Here is a 23,274-nt window from a genome sequence, read left to right as displayed (position 1 = left end):
ATCCGCCTGAGGGCGGAGGTAGCAAGCGAAACGCACACTTTTAAATTACGTTTAAGCGTGCCAACGTACGTTTCTGTACACAAAACGAGTAGCGAGCCAAAATGGGAAATATGTTAGTGAAAAATATGTTAGTGAAAAATATGTTAGTGAAAGTGGAATCTTAACAGGGAGATCTTGCTAAGCGAACATCGGATTAACTGACCGTTTGTGAGCGTGACCAACTTTTTAAGTGACGTCAAAGCGGCCTGCGTGTGTTTTAAAGCAATCCCAAGGATGAAAGACACCTGCAGGCTGCCCATCAGTGTGGGAAGGCTTTCGAGTCCACCACTCCAGGTGAGAAAGAGTATACACAATTAAAAAGTGAACATTTAAGAAAGTTTGAGATCTTTGAAGGTGTAGAGATCCCAGACAAACCACTCCAAAGTTAGAGCTCGCATTTTTGTTTTCGGGTTTCGGATCGTTTTCAGGTCAGATTGGTAATCGGTCAAAAAATGCATTTGTAACCTTTTTCAGATTAATAGACATTGACTGATAAAATACTTTTTCATGCCACTTTTAAAATAAGTTTAAAATATTTCGGCAGAGTCAGGACTAAAAAATCAAAAGTTTCAGTATTTTAAGGCCTTAATTCTATTCAGGCAACCCTGTCTATAAGGATGGCAGCACATGACCCAGTTTAAGCTGTTTATATGCGGGCAGATTTATAGCTGCAAATGCACAAAAACTTCTCAGCAGCAGGGTGATGCCATCTGCAGTCACACTCATTCATTATTTAATCACTTCCTCCTTCAATAGGAACGGGGGAAAAAAACCAAAATCAAAAAACAGAGCATGTTTGTTGAACTTTGTGAAGCACCGAATTTGATATAAAGTAAATTTTTTGTAAAGAATACATTTGTTTTCCTCCTTTAGATACATCTACAACACAAACATCTAGGAATGTATGTGTTGAACTTTGAGAAAAGATTCTAAAGATGTTGTATCACAGAGAGGAGAAGGCGTGCTGCCACCTGAGGGCTGGATTCCTCCATGTGGCAATTTCATCTCTATACATGAGAATGCTGCCAGAAATGCGAAAGAGGAGGGGAAAAAACAGGAAAAAAGAAGCAAAAGTAGAATGGACCAGTCCTGCTCTATAGCATCAACCAATCTCTGAAACCCAGCCTGCTCTCTGCTCGCCAGGCAATTACACACAACCTGTTGAGTGTTGTACCGGGAATGCGGTCAGCAAGTCACTGGAGAATTAATGAAATGCCAAAGTGGAGGGAGAGAAATTGCCTGTATAACCTGTCCTCAAGGTGCCCTTGTGGTATTTCCAAGAATAAGTCACACAAGAGGAGAAGGTACTCTGTTCCGGCACACTGGAAGAGAAAGTTGGGTTTTCTTTCACTCGTAATCGACTACTTCTTTTTTCTTTTTCTTTTGTCTTCCCTCCATCATCCCTGGAAATGACCGCAATCACGGAGGTCGCTTCCTCACCACCTGAGACACTTCCACGTTTTCCAAAGGTCAGGGAAGCGAAGAACTTTTATTGGATGCCTCGGTGTCAACCCCTTTATTAAAACAAGTCATTATAGCCCGAGAAAGACCTTCCTCCGGTTTTTACTAAAAGCGATATTAAAGAGCTTTTTCTTTCACAGGTTGCCATGGCAAGGCAGTGGCAGACGGTCCGGCGGTGAAAGCTAAGGGCTCAGTCGTTAGCTAGCGGTTGGCGGCGGCCTTACCTGACGAGGCTCCCGGAGGAGTCCGGATCCCTGGCGGCTACCCTCCCGATCACCGTGGCGACGGGGGCATTCTCCTTCACTTCCAGTAGGTACATGGGCTTGGAGAAGACCGGAGGCTCGTCGGCATCCTCCACCACTATCTTGATCGTGGCCGTGTCCTTGAAGGGCCCGCCGCTGCCGGGCTCCGAGCGGACGTTGGTGGCCTCCACCTTCAGTGTGTAGGCTTTCTTGCTCTCATAGTCCAGAGGCTGGAAGGAGAACACGGAGACAGAGGGTCAAAGAGACGCTCGTCCTCAACTCACATCAGTCCCACGGTAAAATGTATAAGACGGGGACTTCTCTGGTTATCGAACAGAGTAGGTGTTTAAATGTGATGTCACTGTCTTAATCTGTTGTTGTTTGGACTTTTTAATTTAATTTGCTTTCCTTTCCTTTTTTCATCATTTCTTTGCTTATTTTTGTTTTTGCTTAGCTTTTGTCATTTTAATTATTTCTTGTGTTCATCTACTCTTCCTTCGACTAGTGTTTCTTTCTGCTTAGATACTCACACTCCACCCTTTTGTTCTTTGACCACTGACGGGTTTCAGTGTGTAATGTATCCCAATTCTCCGGAATGATCTTTCGCCCCGCTCCCCTCATCCACACTTGGGCTGAGCCTGCATCCAGGCCGAACTTCGGGTCCCTTTTATTTTCATATCCTACATAAATTCAATTGTCTTTTGAAGTAATAAAATGACTAATGTGTCCACATGTGTAAATACAGCTGTTCTTAGAAGGCTTCAGATTCTGTTAGAGAAGATCACTGAATAAACATCATCGTGAAAACCAAAAAACACAGGAAAACAATCAATGGGAACGACGTAGCTAAGTTTAGTTCAGGTTAGGTTTTTGAACAATATTCCAAGCTTTGGGGCAAGCTCACCAACACAACTATTAGTTTGGTTATCTTACATTTTCTTTCAGGTTTTCTCTCCATATAAGCTACATTTAGTCTGGAGGAGGGAGTGTTTAGTTGCTACCAACAACTAAACGTTCTCCCCCTCCTCCTACTAACTTTCTACTTTTCATTAACATAGATAGTTCTCCTGGCTACAGGTCAGTGACTTAAACCCAATGTTTTTGGCTAGTTCTAAGCAAAATTTGTAGTAAAAATCAGAAAAGATTTTTTGGGGGAATCTGCTGATTTTGTATGAATTTGGTAGATTTGTGGAAAACTGGAGGGACTGACTGATGTAATTTGGAGTTTGAGAGTCAAACTCAAGGCCCCCTGAGCCTTGAGTTTGACACACGTACCCTACAATACTGTAAAAAGTTAAAAATGTTGGTCCAATGCTAGCTGCTGGATGTATTCATTTAGAAGAGTTGGACAACACATTCTATGTGATAAAGAGAATTGTGTGACTCCAGTCTTGACTTTGATCAGACAGTAACATCCGTTTTCAAAGCTGCAAACGCTGAAAATAAACAGCAATTCTGAACAACTTGAAGGAAGAAAGTTTCTGCTCACGCTTACAGCGACAGTAAATTAACAGTTTCATACTGCTGTCAACCAGCCCACACACACGCGCGCGCGCACACTCCCACGCACGCAAACACACAGACATCTGCTAATTTTAGACCATCAAGAAACAGTGTAATTTACCAAAGAGAAAATAATTTACTGCACTGGTGATGTAAGCGCGTCTGACACATCTGTTTAATTCCTTCCTCCAACTGATGTTCAGTATTTTCTTTACTGATGGCTCGTCATTAATATTTAAAAAGGGAGAGGAGAGATTTTTAGCCCCCTGGCATATCCGAGGACTGTTACAATTTCATTCTGAATCACCTCTGGTCAGTTTTATACTAGTAGAATAATGGGATCAAGTCACTTCCACACTCCATAACCAGGATTTATAGGGAAATCAAAACGGGTCTTGCCGCTTGAGGGGAACGGGGGCGGGAGGGAAGAGGAGAATTGAACAAAACGAGAAATGCTGGAGCAGTTGGGATCGTCCCCCAGGTGGAGGATGGGGGGGCCAGGTCGCTTGCTGCAACAGAGGAGGGGGGCAGGTGGGCGGATGTGGAGGTGAGGTCGGGGGAAAGCTGACAGCGACCCGGGGCTTCGACTTCCACGCTGCTTCAGCTCTGACATCAGGGCCGTCGTAAAGAGACCAAAGCCCCCAAAGCCTCTCCAAGCCCCACTCCTCCACGGTCGGAGGAGTTCCTTGGAACTCCCTCATTATTAACCTCCCCCTGCACCGCACCTCATCACACTCCTTTTCTCTCGCCCGGTCTCCTCTTCTGTCCTTCCCTTTCTTTCCCTCAAATCCTACAGTGTGTGTGCAGAGAGAGAGAAAAAAAAAACAACTAGCGAGAAGTAGAATCCAGGGATGAAAGCATAAGCATGTGCATGGATGACACCTGATAGAAAGGTTTTATAGCTTTGATTGTCTATACACACACCTTGTGTTGCAATTTCAGGGTTTCTCCAGCACTCACTGACTCAATGTAGTTTTTAAGACTTTAAGATCATCATGAACATTGCTAGCTAGCTTTTGTGATAGCTAGCTAGTGTATAGATATAAACACATGTATATACAAGTCAATAAATGCCCGAGCTATGCAATAAGTGCATAGCTCTGGAAAAAATGAAGACACCACTGCACTGAACCCCTTTGAAAACCTCGTGGCTTTTCCACCAAATATTGATTTCTGAATTCTTCCTGAGTTCAAACATTGGTATTGTTGTTTCTAAATGAATATGAACTTGTTTTCTTTGCATTATTTGAGGTCTGAAAGCACTGCACCTTTTTCGTTATTTTGACAATTTCTCATTTTCTGCTTGGAATTTCAGGGACATGTTGTCTGTAGTTCATAGAATAAAAGAACAATGTTCATTTTATTCAAACATATACATATAAAAAGTCAAGTCAGAGAACTGATCATTTTAAGTGGTCTTTTAATTTTTTCCAGAGCTGTATATACGTTTATATGAATGTATACTATGGCCTCCAAAACTATAGGGGTGCATCAATAAATGGGCGATCGGCCGATATTTACATGTGAGACAGGTCTGATGTAGCTCTGCAAAGGTATGAAAATCAGCTGCTGTTCTCTTTTGTACTGCCCAGACAGAGCTGACTGTAGCCTACTGTTATATTTAGCCACTTTTCAGGCAAAAACAGTCGTTATTGGCCAAAATCTTAATTGGCAGATTGGGCTTTTCAAAGGTCAGTAATCGGGCATTGGCCAATTAAGCTGCAATTGCAGGTGTAAAAGGCGGCTTTATGGATGCAGAACAGGACCAAAGAGAGAAGTTCAAACTGTCCCATCCATCGATCATAGCGGCCTTGGATCGTTTCCACGACCATCTGTCTCTCTGCTTGGCTTTCTATCCATACAGTCAGACAGAGAGTCAAAAAGGAGCGGTGAAAGCGAATGAGGTGGATTAGCAGTGCTTGTCAACGACTGCAGGACGTGTTACTGTGAAATATACTGAGCTGTTAGCATGTCATGAGACTGCTACGTCATAAAGCAACAGTCCTCAGAGTCTTTGTAGGCTTTTTTGATCCTTCCTGCCATCACCATCCACATTGATTCTTTGAAGATACTGAACTGAACTGTGCTGTAATATGTAGAAACAACAACTGTAACACTACCCTGATCCAGTTTATTTTAGGTTAAAGTGGACCCACCCTTAGAGGCAGAGACCCCCATGCATTACTCTAAGCAGACATAGCTGCTGTGGACTCAGCGATTATACATTTAGTGTTTTTAAGAATTTCATTTGAGTAGTAATGGAGCGTTTGTGTGAACTGCTTGTCATCAAAGCAAAAAAAAAAACAAAAAAACAACCAAGCTTCAAATTGATTCAGTTAAAGCGCCACGCCATGCTTAGCTTCCCCGGTATGAAAGCCGCGCGCCGATGTTCTCACATGACAACATGTGGAAACAACTCATTACGTTGGTTTGGACGGAGTAGCAGAGAGCTGGAAGGGAGACGAAGAGAGGGAGGGCAGTTCTTTCACTGTTGCTGGCAAATTTAATTATACCATATTCACTTTAAAAGAAAACACGGTGGTAAACAGCTTCTTTAATTACCCCAGCTACTTTAATTAAAAATAATTTTCACTATCAATTACCAAATCAAATAAAGCATCTGTACAAGCTGCGTTTTGCGCCGCGCCGCATAATATCCTGTTCGCCGAGTCAGAACAGAAAGTCCTATTTTGACCTTGTGAAAATTATTAATTCATTAAACAAACACTGGCAGGGCTGAATAATCCGGGGAGGTTATATTGTTATTAGCATGCATGGTGCTGCTGTCACACTGCTGCTGCTGATTATTAAGAGATTCACAAGTGCAAAAGGAGCAAAGTACAGTTATCAGACGTGCTGCTGTGAAAGCCGTGTTTCTGTAGACCCTCACACTGTGTCGGCTAAACAGGCATTTAACTGCGTGAATTAACTGGCATACAAAGAACAAATATTAAATATGTTTTCTGAATTTCTAACCCCTTTATTGGTGGAATGAGAGACAAAAGTCTGTTTGTTTGTTTTTTTTTTGGAAAATAATAGAGTTGGGATGTGAAAAAGACAACCAAAATTTATTTGCTATTGTTTTTTTGCCAGGAATTTTATTAATAATTTTACTTCTTTTTCTGGCAAAAAGAAGTAGCAAAATAAAATGGGTTCTCTGAACAGTTTTTTTTGTTGTTGACAGTTTTAAAGACTGTCAAAAGAACCTATTTTTTTTATCATAATTTTATTTTAAAAATTGTGATTTTCTGGAGAGGGTTTCTTTTTCTGAGTCTGGGAGTGTCAACAACTTCACGCTGATCAGAGTTTGTATTTTCACCATTCCAAATATGAAACTTGGTAAACTGATAGTTAATAGTATTTAGAAACTATAGGGTAAGGCTTTCATCAAGAAGAAGAAAATTATTTTTAAAAAGTTTTTAAAAAAAACTGGTAATCAAATTGCAATGTTATTTTTTTAAATGTATTTTAAATAGGAGGAAGTGGAAATGTCCCAAAGGATACGCCCTGCAGTTTGCATCAACACAGCCAAACTTATTACTGAATGCATAAAAAACATACAAATTATATCTAAGGACCTAATTATCACATTCAAAAGGCAGAAAATATAGTTATGACATTCTGTTGTAAAAACTATGTTGTCAGTGCAGACTGTTCATTGTCTAAAGTAAACAGTCTGATGTTAAACCTCACCTTGACCTTTGACACAGTTGACCATCTGATCTTACTTGGCAGGTTGAGGCAGTGGCCCGATGGATCAGGATCTTCTTTACTGTTTTGTTCATATCTTTCTTTGCTTAATCTGTGTTGCTTTGCTATAGGCTTTCCTTAAGCCACCGTCACTTTGGTGTACCTCAGGGTTCTGTTTTGGTGCCCTGTTTCTAGTTTACTTGCTCTCTCTTCAGAAACCTTTGAGTACTTTTCAAAATGTCTCACATCACTGATACGCAGAGGATATTCAATTGTATGTCTACTTTAGGGCTTATGAGGTACAAACATGCTTTAGATCACAGGTGTCAAACTCCAGTCCTCAAGGGCCGGCGTCCTGCAACTTTTAGATGTGCCTCTGCTGCACCACACCTGAATAGAATAATTAGGTCATTATCAAGGCTCTGGAGAACTGATCTACACAAGGAGGAGGTCATTAAGCCATTTCATTCCAGTGTTTTGTACCTGTGGCACATCTAAAAACTGCAGGACAGCAGCCCTTGAGGTCTGGAGTTTGCATAAAGCATGGGTGCTTTATACAGTCTAAGGCAGGGATGTCAAACTGCTTTAGACTGTATAAAGACTAAAAATGTTCCCAAATTAAATGAAGACAAAACTGAAGGTCTTGTATGCCTTCCAGAAAAACATCTCTAATAATGAAAACTCTTCGTACTTTGACCTTTTATGCCAAGATTTCTATCAGGAACTTTTGGGTAATTGTGACTCTGGCTTTACTTTCATCATGTTCAGTCTCTGATTTGGCTCATGTGTTTATCACTTACAAAATATATCTTATCCCCAGCAGGTACCTTGAATCATGTGATCAAGGTGTTTGGTCGTGCTGAAGACTGAGGACGACAGAACGTTTTCAGCAGTAGCTCCAGAACTCTGGACCGTTCTGTCCTCTAGTGACGGGTCGGTGGACTCTGTTGAGCCTTTTAAATAACAACTAAAAACTCATTGTTTTACAATGGCTTTTAATTTAATTATTCAACGCTCTTATGATTTAATGCTTTTAGCGTTTTTATGCACTGCATTTTACGGTCTATGTCTTTAAAATGCTATACCAATAAGGTTTTACTTACTTACCTACTTAACAATGTGAATTAACTTCTTGTTTCTTAAGAGGAAGCGAGTCACGTAGTGACAGAGACACATTCTTGTCGCCACTGAGCAAACATCCCCCATGCATGTTACCCGACAACCCCACTGTGTCTTTCTTTGGCCTCAGTCAAGCGTTAGCATCAAATCAGCATGTACACGCAGGCCATTTAGAGACTTGAAAGTTCACCGCTGGCTGCAGGGGTGAAAGCTCAGCATGCCTCTAACATCCCCCGACAGGCCTGGGGGCTAGCAGATAAAAAGCTTAGAACTCATACAGAAAAGGATTTCTGCCCCGCTCTCGCCCATCTCTGCTCTTAGATCAATAAGATTTCATCTCGCCATAAATACCTTAAATAATTGAAATGTTGATTTAGATGGAAGTTACAGTTACAGCTACTGGAGAATATTTCCTCCTGTCCAGGGCTAAAACAAAAATCTATACCTTTCCTTTTGGTTTTAGGTATTCATACCCCTCGAACATTTTCACATTTTTACTGTTACACTAGCTGCGTTTCCATTGACGATATAATTGCGCAATTTGACATTTCGAGGAGAAATTTGCTTAATTAAAATGGGGCAATTTAAAAATAAAAACCTGTTCTTTGATTAGACGTTTTGGCGCTAGGATGAGGTGTTTCATTGTTTGTTTATTTCATAAAATTGCAATGGAAGCGCGTTTGTTGTATCACACAAGTCACATGATCAACAACCGGATGTTGCCGCTGGCGCAAAAACACAAAGAAGACGACGCCCGGAAGTTGTTGGAGGAGGATGTTTTCCAATGACTTATCGCGTGAACAAAACTTATCCACATTTGAATTGCATTTCTTACTTAATGTAAATGCCATTTGTGAAACTGTGTTTTTTTGACATAAGGGGAAGATGAACAAAGTTGTAAACAAACTGTTGACACACCTGTAACAGACAGAGAGCACCACGTTTAGCAAAGATTTGCATCAAGACTTTGACTGGGTCGTTCTAACACATGAATGTGATTCATCTAAATCGTTCCATTTTAGCTCTGCCAGAGTGTTTATTTTTGCTGCCTTACTGGAAGGTGAATCTCACAGCAAGTCTAAAGTTTTTTAGTTTATTGTATCTCCACTGAACTGAGCAGGTTCCCCTTTGCTGCTGACGCCCTCTTGCATGCTGCCACTACCATCGGCCACAGTGGGATCGATCTGATAGGGGTGATGCACTGTTTTGTCTACCAGACACGGCAAACACAGATCAAAACGTTCAGTTTCAGTCTCATCTCACCAGACCACCAAAGCAAACGCAGGAAATGTTTGCAGTGTCCCGTACATGCCTCGTGGCAAACTGCAACTGGAAGCCCATATGGCTCTGCTGGGGTAATGAACAGGCATTGTACGCAGGCATCAAACTCAGAGGCCAACAAAGACGAAGCAGAGCCGGCCCCGAAAAAGTCTCTCTTTCTGCAGAACATGATTCCAGAAACAACAAGGAGATGTGACATTTGCTTTGTCGACAGTTGGAGATCTCATGATTTTAGTGTCACATTTGTTTTGCAGAGCTCATATTGTCTGCAGTGGCATTGTGTTGTTGTCCCGGAAGATTGCCTTAACTCTTATACCTCCCACCTCCTACGCGGTTCATTGTTCACACGTCCACAAAGTCGCTCGACATGTCCTTGGGGTAATGTTGTTGTATGTGACAACACAATGCCATTCCAGATTTGAGTGATGCTCAGCTGCTCTTAGCAGACACTGAAGCAGCTCTGACTCAGGACCTTAGGTCTCGTATCCATCTGTCATGCATACCGCACACAGGCATGCATATAGAATTTAAACACTCAAAAATGTGTTTTATTTACAAGAAATATCAGTCAAGACCAGCTATTTTCTTACAATCTGACAAGGTATTACCATTTTAAGCTTTAGTTCTGTGCATAATACAAAATTATTTTTTTAGTTAGCCACTGATAAGCGATAACATCTGAAGCTCTTGGCCTGAAGGAAAAACTTCTTCTTCTTTAGTGTAATTTTATAACTGCTAGTGTTACATAATCTTGTAGCATGATGGCTGGCAATATTAAATGTCACGATATTTCTTGTCAAGGTGACGTTTGCCTAGCGAAGCGCTAACTAACCCATCGGTTGAAGTAAGCACCATCTTTATATATGGACATTACAGATATAAAGAACACGGAACAGATTTTTAAATACACATGTTGTGATTTTGTAAAACGTTCATTCTATTTGTGAAACCTCAAAAAGGGAATTTCAAATCCTTTCTAGGCCCAAGAAAACTTAAGGAAAATGGTGAATCTAAAGATAATGCTAAATTCTTGTCACTTTCTCATGAAACCCAGTATTGTTTATAGTCTCGTCTTTATGTAATGAAGCACATTCTGCAGTAAAAATAACATCAGTTCTTTATGGGGATTTTTGACCTTTCTTCCAAAACTGTTTGTGAGGTCAAACACTGATGTTGGATGAACATGCATGATTCTCTATCTCTGTTCTAACAGATCCCATAGGTGTTCTGTTGAGTTGGGGTCAAGTTCCACCACACCCAATTCTCCAATCAGTTGAATTAAGGGGTTGAAAGCAACTTCTATAAAAAAAAAACTGTTCAACACCTTACACCACTTTGAACCAACCTCTACATTTGATGCAATGCATCCAGACAAATGCTGGTCTCCTGGTGACTGCCAAACCCAGTCCAAGAGACAAGAGTCTTCACTCCAAACAGGACGTTTCTACTGCTTTTGCTTGCGATGAATTCCATTGGACTTAGTGATGTAAGGCTTGAATGTAGTTACTTATCCACGTGAACCCGTTTCATAATTTTTTTATGCAGTAATTTTATGGACAAGTCTAAAGTCCAAAGGTCTGTTGCTATTGAATCGGCTGAAATATGGTAGCCTTGGTGCACTACTTAGGGTGCAAGCTGTTGGATTTTATACCTCATTGGCTAAGAAAGTGACTGGAACAATTTTGATGGGATGAACAAATATTTTTGACAGTTAAAAAAAAAAATTACACTACTCAGAGACACTTGAGTAGTTTTTGAAATAACATGACCTATCCAAAATATCCAGAGAGAAGAAGGTTTTAACTTTTGTTTCTTACCTTTCTTAGCCTAAGAATCCCGTCTTGCGTTTGTGCGTCGGTGATGATCTCGAACGTGCCCTGGTCATCTCCCTCTATGATGTTGTACGTTGACTTTGCGTTCTCGCCGATGTCTCGATCGGTCGCCTTCACCTTGCCGCCTGTCTTCCCTATCGGAAGGTCCTCAGGGATCCCAAACTCGTACAAGCCTACAGAGGAAAATGAATAGCCACTGGGTTTTCCAGAAACCCTAATGAAATTACCAAAATTACACAGACGTGGGCACATTGTGATATATTACAGCAGTTAGCACAATTGCCTTCCAAGGAGTTGCTTGATGACATTGCCTAGGAAGCATTTATTTTGCCTAATTATAAGAAATACGCACATGGAGCATCTTTTTATTGGATTTGTGTCTTTGGAGAATGTAAAGTGCCTTACTTTTGGAGAACTTGGGTGGATTGTCGTTTATGTCTGTAAGCATGATGGTCACTGTGGTCGTCCCGGACAAGCCGCCCATATGACCCCCCATGTCTTTAGCCTGGATGACCACAAAGTACTCCTCTTTCACCTCCCGATCCATCCCATGGAGAGCGATTTTTATGGTAGCTGGAGGAGGAAACAGTTCATAACACACAATTAACAACATGACTGATATACTCTGCACATGAAATTAATGACGCTCAAGGAAGCGAAGGGCGAAGATTAAAGCCCAGCGGTAACCTTCGCTACCATCCGGGGTTATGCTGGGTCTCGACGGCGAAAAGCAAAGAAGTCACACTAAGCAGGGAGACCGAATTCTCCGCCAGTCCTCGTCGTTTTCTAAAGAGTGTCGCCTGCGAGCGCGTAGAAAGGTTGGTCGTGACTGATCCGGTCCCAGTCCTGAGAATCAGCTGTTTGTTTTCCAATGAGTTGTTCCCGCCGTCTGCAGTCATTTGTATTCTGATTGAGTGTGAATTATGCTGTCTGTCTTGTATAATCTTGAATATTGTATGCAGAACGGACCTTATTGACTCTGCCGCAGTGCTGAATATAAAAAGGGCTCAGCACCGGCATATATGGATAATCCACTCAGGAAACAGAGTCCTGCAAGATCATCAAATGAATATAAAACCCCTCATAAAAGCCCGGCTTTGGCATGACACCCTGCCTTGGTCTTCAGCTCCCCCAGACAATGATAATATGCTTGGCTATGATGAGAAACATGGGAGGGGTTAGGCAGTTGCCTGCTTGTTTTCCCCATAGATAGCTGGGGGGGTTTTCTGCCTCTCTCTTTTTCGCTCAGAAAGGTAACACAATTCAAGGGCACTTTTATTTTGGAGGTCAAACACAAAAGCGATTTTCTAAATAAATGCAGAGGTGAGGAATATGAATTGCAATATGACTGCACTGGAGGAATGGGTAATTCATGGTAAACTTCTTCCAGTCTTGGTGGGTTGTTGGATCAACACAACTCTTCTTTATTTATTTCAAATATTTTGCTCTTAGACGTCTAACTAGTATTTTTTTTAAAAGTTTTAACCATTTACAGTTCCTTGGAAAGGTTTTTAGACCTACTTTATATAAATATGAACACAATTTGTAAAACATTTCAATGGGATTTTATACAATGAATAGAACAGAATAGAAATATCTTTTAATGCCTCACTCAGATGGAAATTCAGATGTAAAAGCAACATTGAAGTATGTAGGTTAAAAAAGTGTTCAAAATATATATTAAAAAACAAAGAATAAAAATAATAATAATGAACTATTTACCAGTGTATTGCAACTTTTACAGTAACAATATACTGTACCAGATTATGACATAGCATTTTCCGATCCAAGGGATGTGGAACTGAATATGATTACTTATTTTTTTAAAACACATGCATTTACAAATGAAAAATAAAAAATGTGCAATAACAGAAATGATTTTTGGCTTTGGTCTGGACATTCGTATGAATATTTTCTAGAGCAACAGCTTCCACAAAAACCCCACAGTGGTTTTTAAACATATATTTTAAAAGTTAAAGAAAGAATTGGAAAACTAAATGAACCACCTTCCTACAATATTTTTAGCCTATATATACGTATATATATATATATATATATATATATATATATATATATATATATATAGTACAGACCAAAAGTTTGGACACACCTTCTCATTGAATTCAATGAGAAAGTGTGTCCAAACTTTTGGTATATATATATATATATATATATATATATATATATATATATATATATATATATATACAGTATATATATAAAGAAAACCAGATGTACCTGGAAATATTCTTTTATTTGGTGACTAAAATCTTCAATTATTTCATGTGGGGAAAAATGAAACCTGTTGTGACTATTTTTTAAACAAAATATGGCATGTAAAGTAATAAAGAAAATACTTTTGTATTTTATTTTTTTTAAAAGCCAGACCTTTTAATATTATAAAACGTTTTTCTCTGAGTGTTGTCTAGTTTTTCCAACTTATAAGCAGAAATGATGTTTTTTTTTTTTTTTGTGTGTTGGTTTATGAGTTCCTTAACATGACATTCTGGTCCTTCAGAAATAAAATACCGGCACATATCTAGGCTACCTAACCTCATCAGTCAATATTGTCTGTAAACATAACAGGCAAATCTCATCTTGTTTGATATCATCAACCAATCAGAATCCAACTGCCAGCTAAATCTGACATTTACAGTTTATTAATGTTTATCTTCTCATTTTAAATGAATTGTAAGCAGTTTAAAAAAAAGTGTATCCACTCAAAACTCAGCTATGTAGACCTAATGAAAAATATGTTATTCTCAGATGACCAGAGACCGTCATGGAACTATTTCAAAGAAGGAAGATGAATTCTGATTCAACATTCAGAGGAGAAATTCTACCATTTATGTGAACACAGCTCACATAAATAGCTGTGAAAAGTTGGTAAAAGAAAAAGACCAAAAGCTATGCGAATGCTTTTACTTATTAACCACTCCTATCAACACAATGGCTCCGTTGCACAAGTAGATCTGATAATTAAAAATTGTGTTATTATGTATAATTGCTCTGTTTCCCAACATGATATTGTCAAAGCGCAGGAGAATGTTTTCATCTTTCAAAAACAGCCCAGCTGTTGTTTTCCACTGAACAAGGCTAAAAATGACTCACTGCAGCGAGTGGCTTCATCAAAAGTCTTCGTTTGTTGCCTTTCATTGGGCATCTAAAATCCACAATTATGAGTATTTTTATTTTTTTCCACGTTACTTCCAGTCTAATACATTGTGTATGATTAATGTAACATGAGTATGGAGCTGGATTTGACTCAGTCTCAGGGTTCCAACATGAATCCGTGAATTACATAAAGTCCCATGCAAAAGTATTTGTTTCACAACCTGAATCTTTAATATCTGTTGTTAGGATTTTTTGTTTGAAAGTGGAGCGCCGGGCGTGCCGTGGTGGCGGCGGGGTTAGCGCGACCCACATTCAGGCAAAACGTAGCCTCGACGCGGCTGTCGCGGGTTCAACTCCCGGACCCGACAACATTTACCGCATGTCTTCCCCTCTCTCTCCTTCCCCCTTTCCTGTCAGCCTACTTTGAAAAAGGGACACTAGAGCCCACAAAAAAAAAAAAACCCTTGCGGGGCGATAAAAAAAAAAAAAAAAAGAAAGTGGAGCGCCATTGTGAATTAATAGGTGAAGTTATACGTGGTTTTCAAAGTTACACCACAGATCACTTGAATTCCAACACTTGCTGCCTTGACAATCTGCCAACAGGTTGTTTTTTTTTTTTTAAGTGTTGCACTTTGTATGGCTTTAGAACTTTTAGTAAATACATCGTTGCTTTCAAGTATCTTCAGTGCCTAAAGCGTGTGATTCAGTCACTTGAAGGAAAAAGAAAAGTCTAGACAGGTCACTTCTGAGGAGCTATAGGCCTGTATCAAACCTACCGTTTATCATACAGAATGATATTTTTCAACTGTATTTTCTCCAGATGCTAATGATGTTTGCACACCTGATAGTTTGGTGGACTCGGTTCAATCGAACCAGATTTGCTGCGTTTGTTACATTTTCAGCTGCACTGTGTCAAACCAACCAAACCCTTAGAAAAACTTGTTCCCCTCCTCGCCTGTGGTGGCGCTGCACCAAGAACCACTGAAGGAAGTGACACAAAAGAACTCTGAAGACGACACTCTACACAATGTATTTCTTCGAGAAATGTAATCAAAAAAGACATGGCGCCATTTTTTAGCGGTTGTAGGATTTCTCTTTTGCCTTTGGGAAAAGACCAAGAGACATTTCTGGCGCTGGACTCGCATGTTTGCTTCTGGTTGTATTTACCCAGAATGCCCTGTGCTGTAGTAAACTGCCTGCTTTTGGAGCGGTCTCCGACATTCACATATGAATTCGAACCACATAAGAGTTCATTTCAACCGAGGTTTGTCGACGGACCAGAGTTTGTTCCACATCAGACTTTTATTCCAATCACACCTCTCAAAATGAACCGGACTTTCTAGCCAAACGAACCAGAGTTCTCAGGCGTTTGATTTGTGCGACAGAAAATGTTTCATTGCTGAGAAGTGACTTTCTAATTGCTCACGCTTGTATATTTTTTAGGACACTGGTTGCAGCTGTTGATCTCTTATCACTGAATCAAACCTTCACCAAAACACCGCAGGATTTCCACTTTACGCTCCCACAACGATGTGTTGTGAAGACCAGCTTCGTAATGCTGAATAAAACCTGAAGACTCCTCCCTAAGCCACTAATCCGTCTTCGTAGCACCGCTCAAAACCGTGCTCCTCCTTGGCTCTCGGGTCTATTCCCTTTTCAAAGCGTCTCCTGTTGAAACATTTCTGTCATTCTTATCAAGAGGTTTTTTGTTGGTCTGCCACAGGCCTTTTCTTTACATGCCAAATGACAAGCAAAGAGGCCACACCTGTATAACGGTTAATCCCTTTTGATCCGGTGAACACAAGGACACTGTCTTAAATAAAGCTGTTCTTCTCACAATATTTTTAAGCCTCTTAAGTTAAACCTTAAATTCTACTCCAGATTGGGTGTTTCATTTCACGTACATTGTTTATGTTCAACGCAGATTTAACACAATGGCACAAAGCAATAAAAGCCCAGTGTTTTGTTTCTCTTCAAGTCAAGGTTTCGCCTGTAAAGTAGGAGATTTTACACAAAAAGACGCAGTTTAATCATTGACTTTAAAAGAAAAAATTACTTTCAAATTCAACCATTTAAGTAAACATGGCCTTTTTATGCATTCTGGGTCTTTGTTTTGTGTAATGTTGAATGTTGGGTTCTTGAAAAAGAATTTCAGTGCGTTAGTATTAGTCATTTAACAAACGTGCCGACCCTTACGTAAAACTAAATGTTTAATTAGTTCCAAATCTAATCAGTTTGTATTGATTTGGATTTAACTTTAATAATAAAAGGCAAAACCCAACTAAAAATCATCTCCAAATGTGAAAATCACAACAAGGAAAAAGTTAATAAAAAGTTGAACACTTAACAAAGTGACAGGGTTTGAAAGGCAGGTGACACTTTCTAAACACCTGATGTATTTATTTCGTCCAGATTTGGCAACGCATTGCAGAGTGGTAATAAAAGTGAAAAAAATAGTGTAAAAAGCATGTCACCTCCAGCCGTTCTTGCATTGCTTTGGTGTGGAGTGCTGACGTATTCTTATTCAGATTCCATACACTCTGACATCTGTACCATATGTGCAGACGGTACATATGGTACAATTTTCTTCTAATGTATTCTATTTATATCCAAATTAGAAAATGCACAAGCAACATTGTAGTACACTTACTCACACTCAAGAATAAGAAGGTAGGCCAGCCTCCCTTCTGTGAAGAGCAACACAAACAAGACACTTAGTGTCTCTCTCATACACACACACACACACACCCTCAGACTTCCTACAAGCAGCAACACTCTCATCACTGTTGATCATCATTAATTATTCAAATTAATTCCTAATCACCGAGAAGGGAAGACAGACAAACACTCATTTCCATAGATATTTTCCTCAACTTTTCCTTATTTTCTTCTTTTTTTTTCTTTCTTACTTCATCGACCATTAACCAAGTGATGAATTGAGGGTGTGATGTTTGTTTATTTATTGAACCCATTTCATTTCCGACGTGTCGCTGCGAGTGTCAAACGCATTCTAATGGTTGTTTTCTTCTTACCTTTTATTTCCCATTAACATTTATCAAAACATCTGGCTCACTTGAATGAGCCATCTGCGACGGCAACAAAACGTGAATGCTAATCGTCAGGAACGTCCATTCAGCGCGCTTCCGCACCGCCGCAGCTCTGGGACGGCCACACCTACTGAACGCCGGGGTTCCAATTCCCTCTGTTGATGCCAGCGCTCCTTCTGATTATGTACATAAATCCGGAAGCTGCCTTTCGTCAAAGTTGTTTATTGTGTTCTGTTTTTCCAAAGTTACGAGCCGTCATTTTCCATCTCATCCCTTATTAATGTGATTCCGCCGTCATTTAATCACATTGCTTACAGACACGTGCTTAAAAAGTCGGCTGAGAAAGCAATTAGAGATCCAATCTGGAATCTGTTTTGAGTTAGGTTTATGAACCGTGATGTGTCGGAGTTTGTGAAAGGGAGAAGTAATTATTAATATTACTTTTGGAATTCATCACAGTGACGTTACAGAACACAGCGCCGTGTGAGAGCCGGCCCGTTTGGAGTTTAGGATGAGCAGTCAGCTGAAGGAAGCTCCGCTTTCACACGTCCTGTTGACGGACCACATATTACTAATGAGTACATGCTGAGCTGGATGACTCGGATGTTATGTCATTCGTGTAGCTTAGTGTCACAGAATGAGCTGGTGAGCAGAATCTGGTGATTTTCAGCTCGACTGGGCTTGAGCAGTGACCAGCTGGTCTGAAACTTAAACTGACAAAAAAAATCTATTTTAGTATGTTTTCTTTTTATGGTCTGTGAATGCCCCATTAAGGCCCCATCGACATGTTTTGTTTTTTTTTTCTAAAACGTGCAGTCGCTTTCCAAAACTCCCATTGGAAGTGACCGTTTCCAGGAATGTTTTCGTTCACATGGAAACACAGAAAACGACTCCGGATGCTATTTTTGCTTCCCCAGAGCCTGAAAGTCGTCATGCGCACACGTAAGGTTAGCGGTGAACACAGCAAGAAAACTACAGGATTTTCAGTTTTTTGTAAACCTTCTCATTTCAGTCAGATAGAACAGCCTACAGACGATTTCTTGACGTTAATAAATGAGGTTTTGCTGCTGGATCAGAGCCACGACCATGTAATCCGCTGTTGTTGTTGCTCTGTATGTCGAGTTTGGGGTAAAAGGTCGGGTTAGAGGTTGGGTGTTAAGATGTCAACATTTTCATAAAAAAAGGTGTTTTTACTTTTTTTTTCATGATTTTAAAATGGTGAAAAACTTTGCCATTTTAGAAATAAACTTTCCCACACAAACAGGCCTTTGCTTCATCAAATAAGCTGCTGTAGTCAATTTCCATTCATCAGTCAGTCTGTCTAGAAAAATTATTACCCAGTAAAAAATTTTTTATCTCCCAACTTTTCTGATGAGAAAATGACTATTTTTCTACTATGTTATCTTTACATTTTGTGACAAAATGTGTCATGTGTCAAAATGTGACACATCCGCTGTGTGTCTTCTTCAGATGGTTTTATATTGTTTCCTTCAGTGGTTCTTGTTGCAGCGCCACCACAGGCGAGGGGATGAACAGCTTTTCAAAGAGTTTGGTTTCTTTGACACACTGCAGTGTGAAAGCAGGGTTTCCCCCAGAAACTTGCGAAGCCCGGTGGGACGCTCGGCAGTCATTCATTCAGCAGCCCGCCGAGTTTTTGAGTTAAACAATGTTTAAAGTTGACAGGAAATTTGAAAATATCACTTAATAGTAATGTGTTATTGAAAGACTATAAGATTAATACCTGAACACCAACTATCTAGTCTTAAAAAGGCACTGAATAACCCCCCCCCCCAAAAAAAACCCAAAATTAAATAAACAATGCTAAGCCTGGTGGGGGCACAAGTAAAGCCTGGTGGCCCGCCAGGCTTATAAAGCACTGGGGGAAACCCTGGAACGTGAATGGTAGCAGCTGAACATGTAACAAATGTTAGCCTACCAGACTGCGAGGTGTGAAAACTAACTTCCATTCAAAATGCTGGATGAACCGTTTGCTGTTCATGATTAACCAGTCTTAAATCTTCATGTCTTCTATTTGTCTTTCATCATAGTCAATTTTAATTTTTTATTTTCTTTTTAAATCACAACAGTGACACATTATTTTTCTGCGGCGCCTCCAGTTCGGCCCAGCTGCCCCAGTAACAGTGATGTCTGCCCCAGCATAAGGGCTTATGTTCTGAAGCGTGCTTGAGTGAGCAGCTGGAGCGGGAAGCCATAGACGAAGGGAGGGGGGAGGCAGTGAGGGGGGGAGGGGGGCTGGTTGCGCCTGGCAGCCTGAGTTAGCGCCAGCCCCACGCAGCGATAATCTATAAGCGTTTCACGAAACAGATGGGCCGAGTTACCTGCAGTCCTGTTGTTGTTGCACAACTTTTCAAGCAATAAACCAACACTGTCAGCTCCCCCTTTAGCACGCATTTGATAATGTCGTCCCTTATGGGCCCGCTGAACGCTGCTCCTGCCAAACAACCATGTAGGAATGGCGGCGAACAACATGTTGGTCGATGCACAAGCCATCAAAGAAGTGGTTTGTCATGGATTTTTTTCTCTCTTTTTTTTTTTTATAGAACGAATACACTTTTAATGTAATTGGGGAGGGGAATCATCATCTTTGGGCCAGAAGGCGAGGAAGCTGTTGGGTTTCCACCTGCTGATGGTCTGCAACCTGTAGAACCCAGAGACGTGTAGCTTTAACTCAGGTTCTTTCACCCTGTGGTTCTTGCAGTTTATACGTACTGTATTAAATATATATATATACAGTATATACTGTATATATATGCTCCCCAGGAAATGTCCTCAGTTTTTGATATTTTTGATGCACGTTTGAGATAATCAAACTAATTTGAATATCGGACAGATGTAATAGGAGTACATACAAAATGCAGATGTCAAATGATTGGGAAAACAAGCCCTTTTCAAATCAACCTGACCCTATTGCAATAAATAAATGCCTCCTCATTCTAATAACTGGTTGTGTCTTTTAAACCAAATTTTGACCCAATGTTCTTTGTAGAATTGTTTTAATTCAGCCAAATTCGAAGACTTTTAAACCTGAATCGCCTGCTGCAGGAAAAGAAATACTTTGTACACCTGCAGCTTTACAGCATTGACTCAGAGGGGCTAAATATGAATGGAAAACATATGAGACTAGGGTGGAGGTTCACCATTAAGCATTCGAATTTACAATTACCTTCTAGTTTGTGTTTGTCTGCAGCATGAATCGAAATACAATGACGTTTGTAGTGGTAAAGTCACATGTAAAAACTTTCAAAACTATTTCTATTGCAATGGTTTAAATTGGTTCCACCTTACATATATATCACTGTTTAGAACACACTGTCTGCAATGCGATTACAATGAAAAAACAGCCTTGTTTGTTCTCTTAGTTCATTTGTCTAGAAAGTCCGGTTCGTTTGGGGAGATGTGAATGCAAAATCAAACTGAACGAAAACATGAACTCTTGTTCACCTACAAACCTCGGTCTCGGTTTGGTTGAAGCGAACTTTGGCGCCATTCAGATGTGGACGTCAAGTGAACCAGAGACCACTCCAAAACAAGGAAGTGGGCTATAGGCCAGGGCATTCTGGGTAAATAAAACCAAAATAGCACTAAGAAGAGAAATGCCTCATGGCCTTTCACCAAAAGAGAGAGAAATCCTCCAACCACTGAAATGTGATGGAACTTTCATTTACATTTTGTAAAGGCCTGTAAATGCTCAGTGTCTTCTTCAGAGGTTTATCCTACAGTCCATTCCAGCAGCGCCACCACAGGTAAGGGGGGGGACAGGTTTTTCAAAGAATGTGATTGGTTTTACTCAGTTCAGTGTGAAAGTGAACAGCAGCAGCTGAAAATGGAACAAATATTGCGGTTTTGGTCCCCAATAGAACGAGTCTACCGGACTACCAGGTGGGAAAACACCCTTAACCTCAGGAAGTGAGGTTGCAAATCCCTTAAAATCTTAAAACGGACTAAATTACTCTTACGAGATGTCATAAGCCAGGCAAAGTGTATGCTAATACCGTTTACAGCTCACTTATTACAGGAAGGCTTCTCATCCAAACCTGCTACCTGCCTTCTTGTTTTGAAATCTTAGGAGAAACTTTTCCGAACCAGTAAAAACTCACCCTTTGACCTTAAATGACCTTATTGGCTCATACAGCAAAAAGGAAGCAGCTAATATGTTTGCATACTGAAATGTGCAGGAAGATTTTCCCCAGCAAGAGTGTTAAAAAGAAAGACTATTGAAATAATCCTGAGATGTAATCAGGATCTCACTGTGAAAGCCTGTTTCTTTCTTTCTTTCTCTTTTTTTTTTTGCTCCCATTATGGGTGTGGCTTTTATTCATTACGTTTTGTACGACATTACACTCCCCATTGGTTAGAAACTGACAAAGGACCTCCACACTCTATTAGAAGCTCCCATTAAGTCAAATGAAACAACATTTCTGTCTCTCAGAGATTTTCGCGCGGCCTTACCAAGCCAGGCATAACAGCATAAAGAGCTGGTTCCATGGAGGTATCCTCCTTTATGCCGTCCTTTCAGCAGCCGCAGTGATTAAAGTGGGCTTCGTGCTTAAGGTACAGGCATATAATTCACTGCATAGTGCTTGTGATGAATTTGAAATGGCAGTCTCACTGGAGGAAAGCGAAGTACTCCAAAAACCCTGGTTACGGCAAATACACGAAAACCCCACGATTTAAAAAGGGTGTACTTTCTTTTTATCTGGACTGCAGGTGGAATAGAAACCCCACTGACATCGTCAGCGCCCAGACAATCGAGATTAAGCTTTCAAAAACACCCAACAAGCAGAAAAGTGAACTCACCAGAGTTTGGGTCCACGGAGAAGTACGGCTGTCCGTCCAGTATGCTGTAGACCAGCTTGGCGCTGTTCCCGTACACCGGATCGTCGGCATCCGTGGCCGTTACCCTGGTAACCGGGGTACCTGCGGCGCGGGAGAATGGAGTTATGCGGACAGCTGCTCTACAAGCAATCAGGTTCTGTACATTGAGACGTGGTTGTGCTGAGCCAATCAGGATGAGACGATTGGACCCAACGTGGGGTTGATTGGTTCAAATGTCAGGACCCTTTTTATTTATTTTTATTTTTTGCAATGTGCTTCAAGTGAAGAAGTAAACTCTACGGCTTAGTTTTTAGGTAAAAAAAAAATGCAAATAAATAAAAACATCTGGATTTATCATCCAATCATGACTGAAAAGAACAACGTGGTCAAAAGTGAAGGAGATTGGTTTGTGTTGATCCCTTTCAGTGCCAGGCTTTTAAGGATACAGTAACTGTGGTTAATCAACATGATTTGTCAGAATAATAAGCAGTGCTTTTTTATAATTCTTCTAAAGCTTTTATGCAAATGTGCAATTTGAATTCCTTAAAACCCATCAAAGAGGTCACATCATTTGGTTTAACTTAATTCATTGTGGTGAACATCATACATTACACAACATGATAATTATTTCGAAACAATTATAATTTTATGTATTTATTTCTTAGGTTTACTTGACAGGGACAAACACACAATAACACAGACAAACTGAATGAAACAACAGCCCATGTCTGCAGAATGGCAACTATTTGGATACGGCTGAAAAACCACCTCATCCTCGTGCAAAAACTTTTTACCTCTAAAGGTTTTTTTTTTTTTTTACTTTTCATTGAGCAGGTTTATTTTAGTAATTTCAAGTTGCACAATTTTATGGTTAATGGAAACGCAGCTGTTGATATTGAGAAGCCACGATGACAGTCCTAGTTGGCCGAGATGTTTGGACAAGCAGAGTACAAATATCAGCAACACCTAGAATATTTGGAAGATGAGCTTCATTTCATTTCGCTTCAATGGAGAAACAGTAGAACAGATGATGAGGGTACCAGGTAACCAGACTTCTTTTAAGTTTGATATATGCAGGATTTTTACAACAGAATGCAACATTTGCTTGAT

At 40.2% G+C, this 23,274-nt stretch overlaps 1 protein-coding gene across 2 annotated transcripts in view; it reads right to left on the bottom strand.

The window, feature by feature from the left end:
* Positions 1-23,274, bottom strand: part of cdh8 (cadherin 8) — a 164,999-nt gene that overhangs the window by 28,227 nt on the left and 113,498 nt on the right. For both annotated transcript variants that reach the window (XM_032560617.1, XM_032560616.1), the window contains exons 4-7: positions 22,147-22,266; positions 11,573-11,740; positions 11,153-11,340; positions 1,725-1,972 (exon numbers count right to left, since the gene is read on the bottom strand). In XM_032560617.1, coding sequence (XP_032416508.1) covers positions 1,725-1,972; positions 11,153-11,340; positions 11,573-11,740; positions 22,147-22,266 — 724 coding nt within the window. The remainder of the gene's footprint in view (positions 1-1,724; positions 1,973-11,152; positions 11,341-11,572; positions 11,741-22,146; positions 22,267-23,274) is intronic.

The sequence above is a fragment of the Xiphophorus hellerii genome, chromosome 4 (assembly GCF_003331165.1).
Source record: "Xiphophorus hellerii strain 12219 chromosome 4, Xiphophorus_hellerii-4.1, whole genome shotgun sequence".
NCBI classification, from domain to species: domain Eukaryota; kingdom Metazoa; phylum Chordata; class Actinopteri; order Cyprinodontiformes; family Poeciliidae; genus Xiphophorus; species Xiphophorus hellerii.
This window is presented reverse-complemented; position numbering and strand designations above follow the sequence as displayed.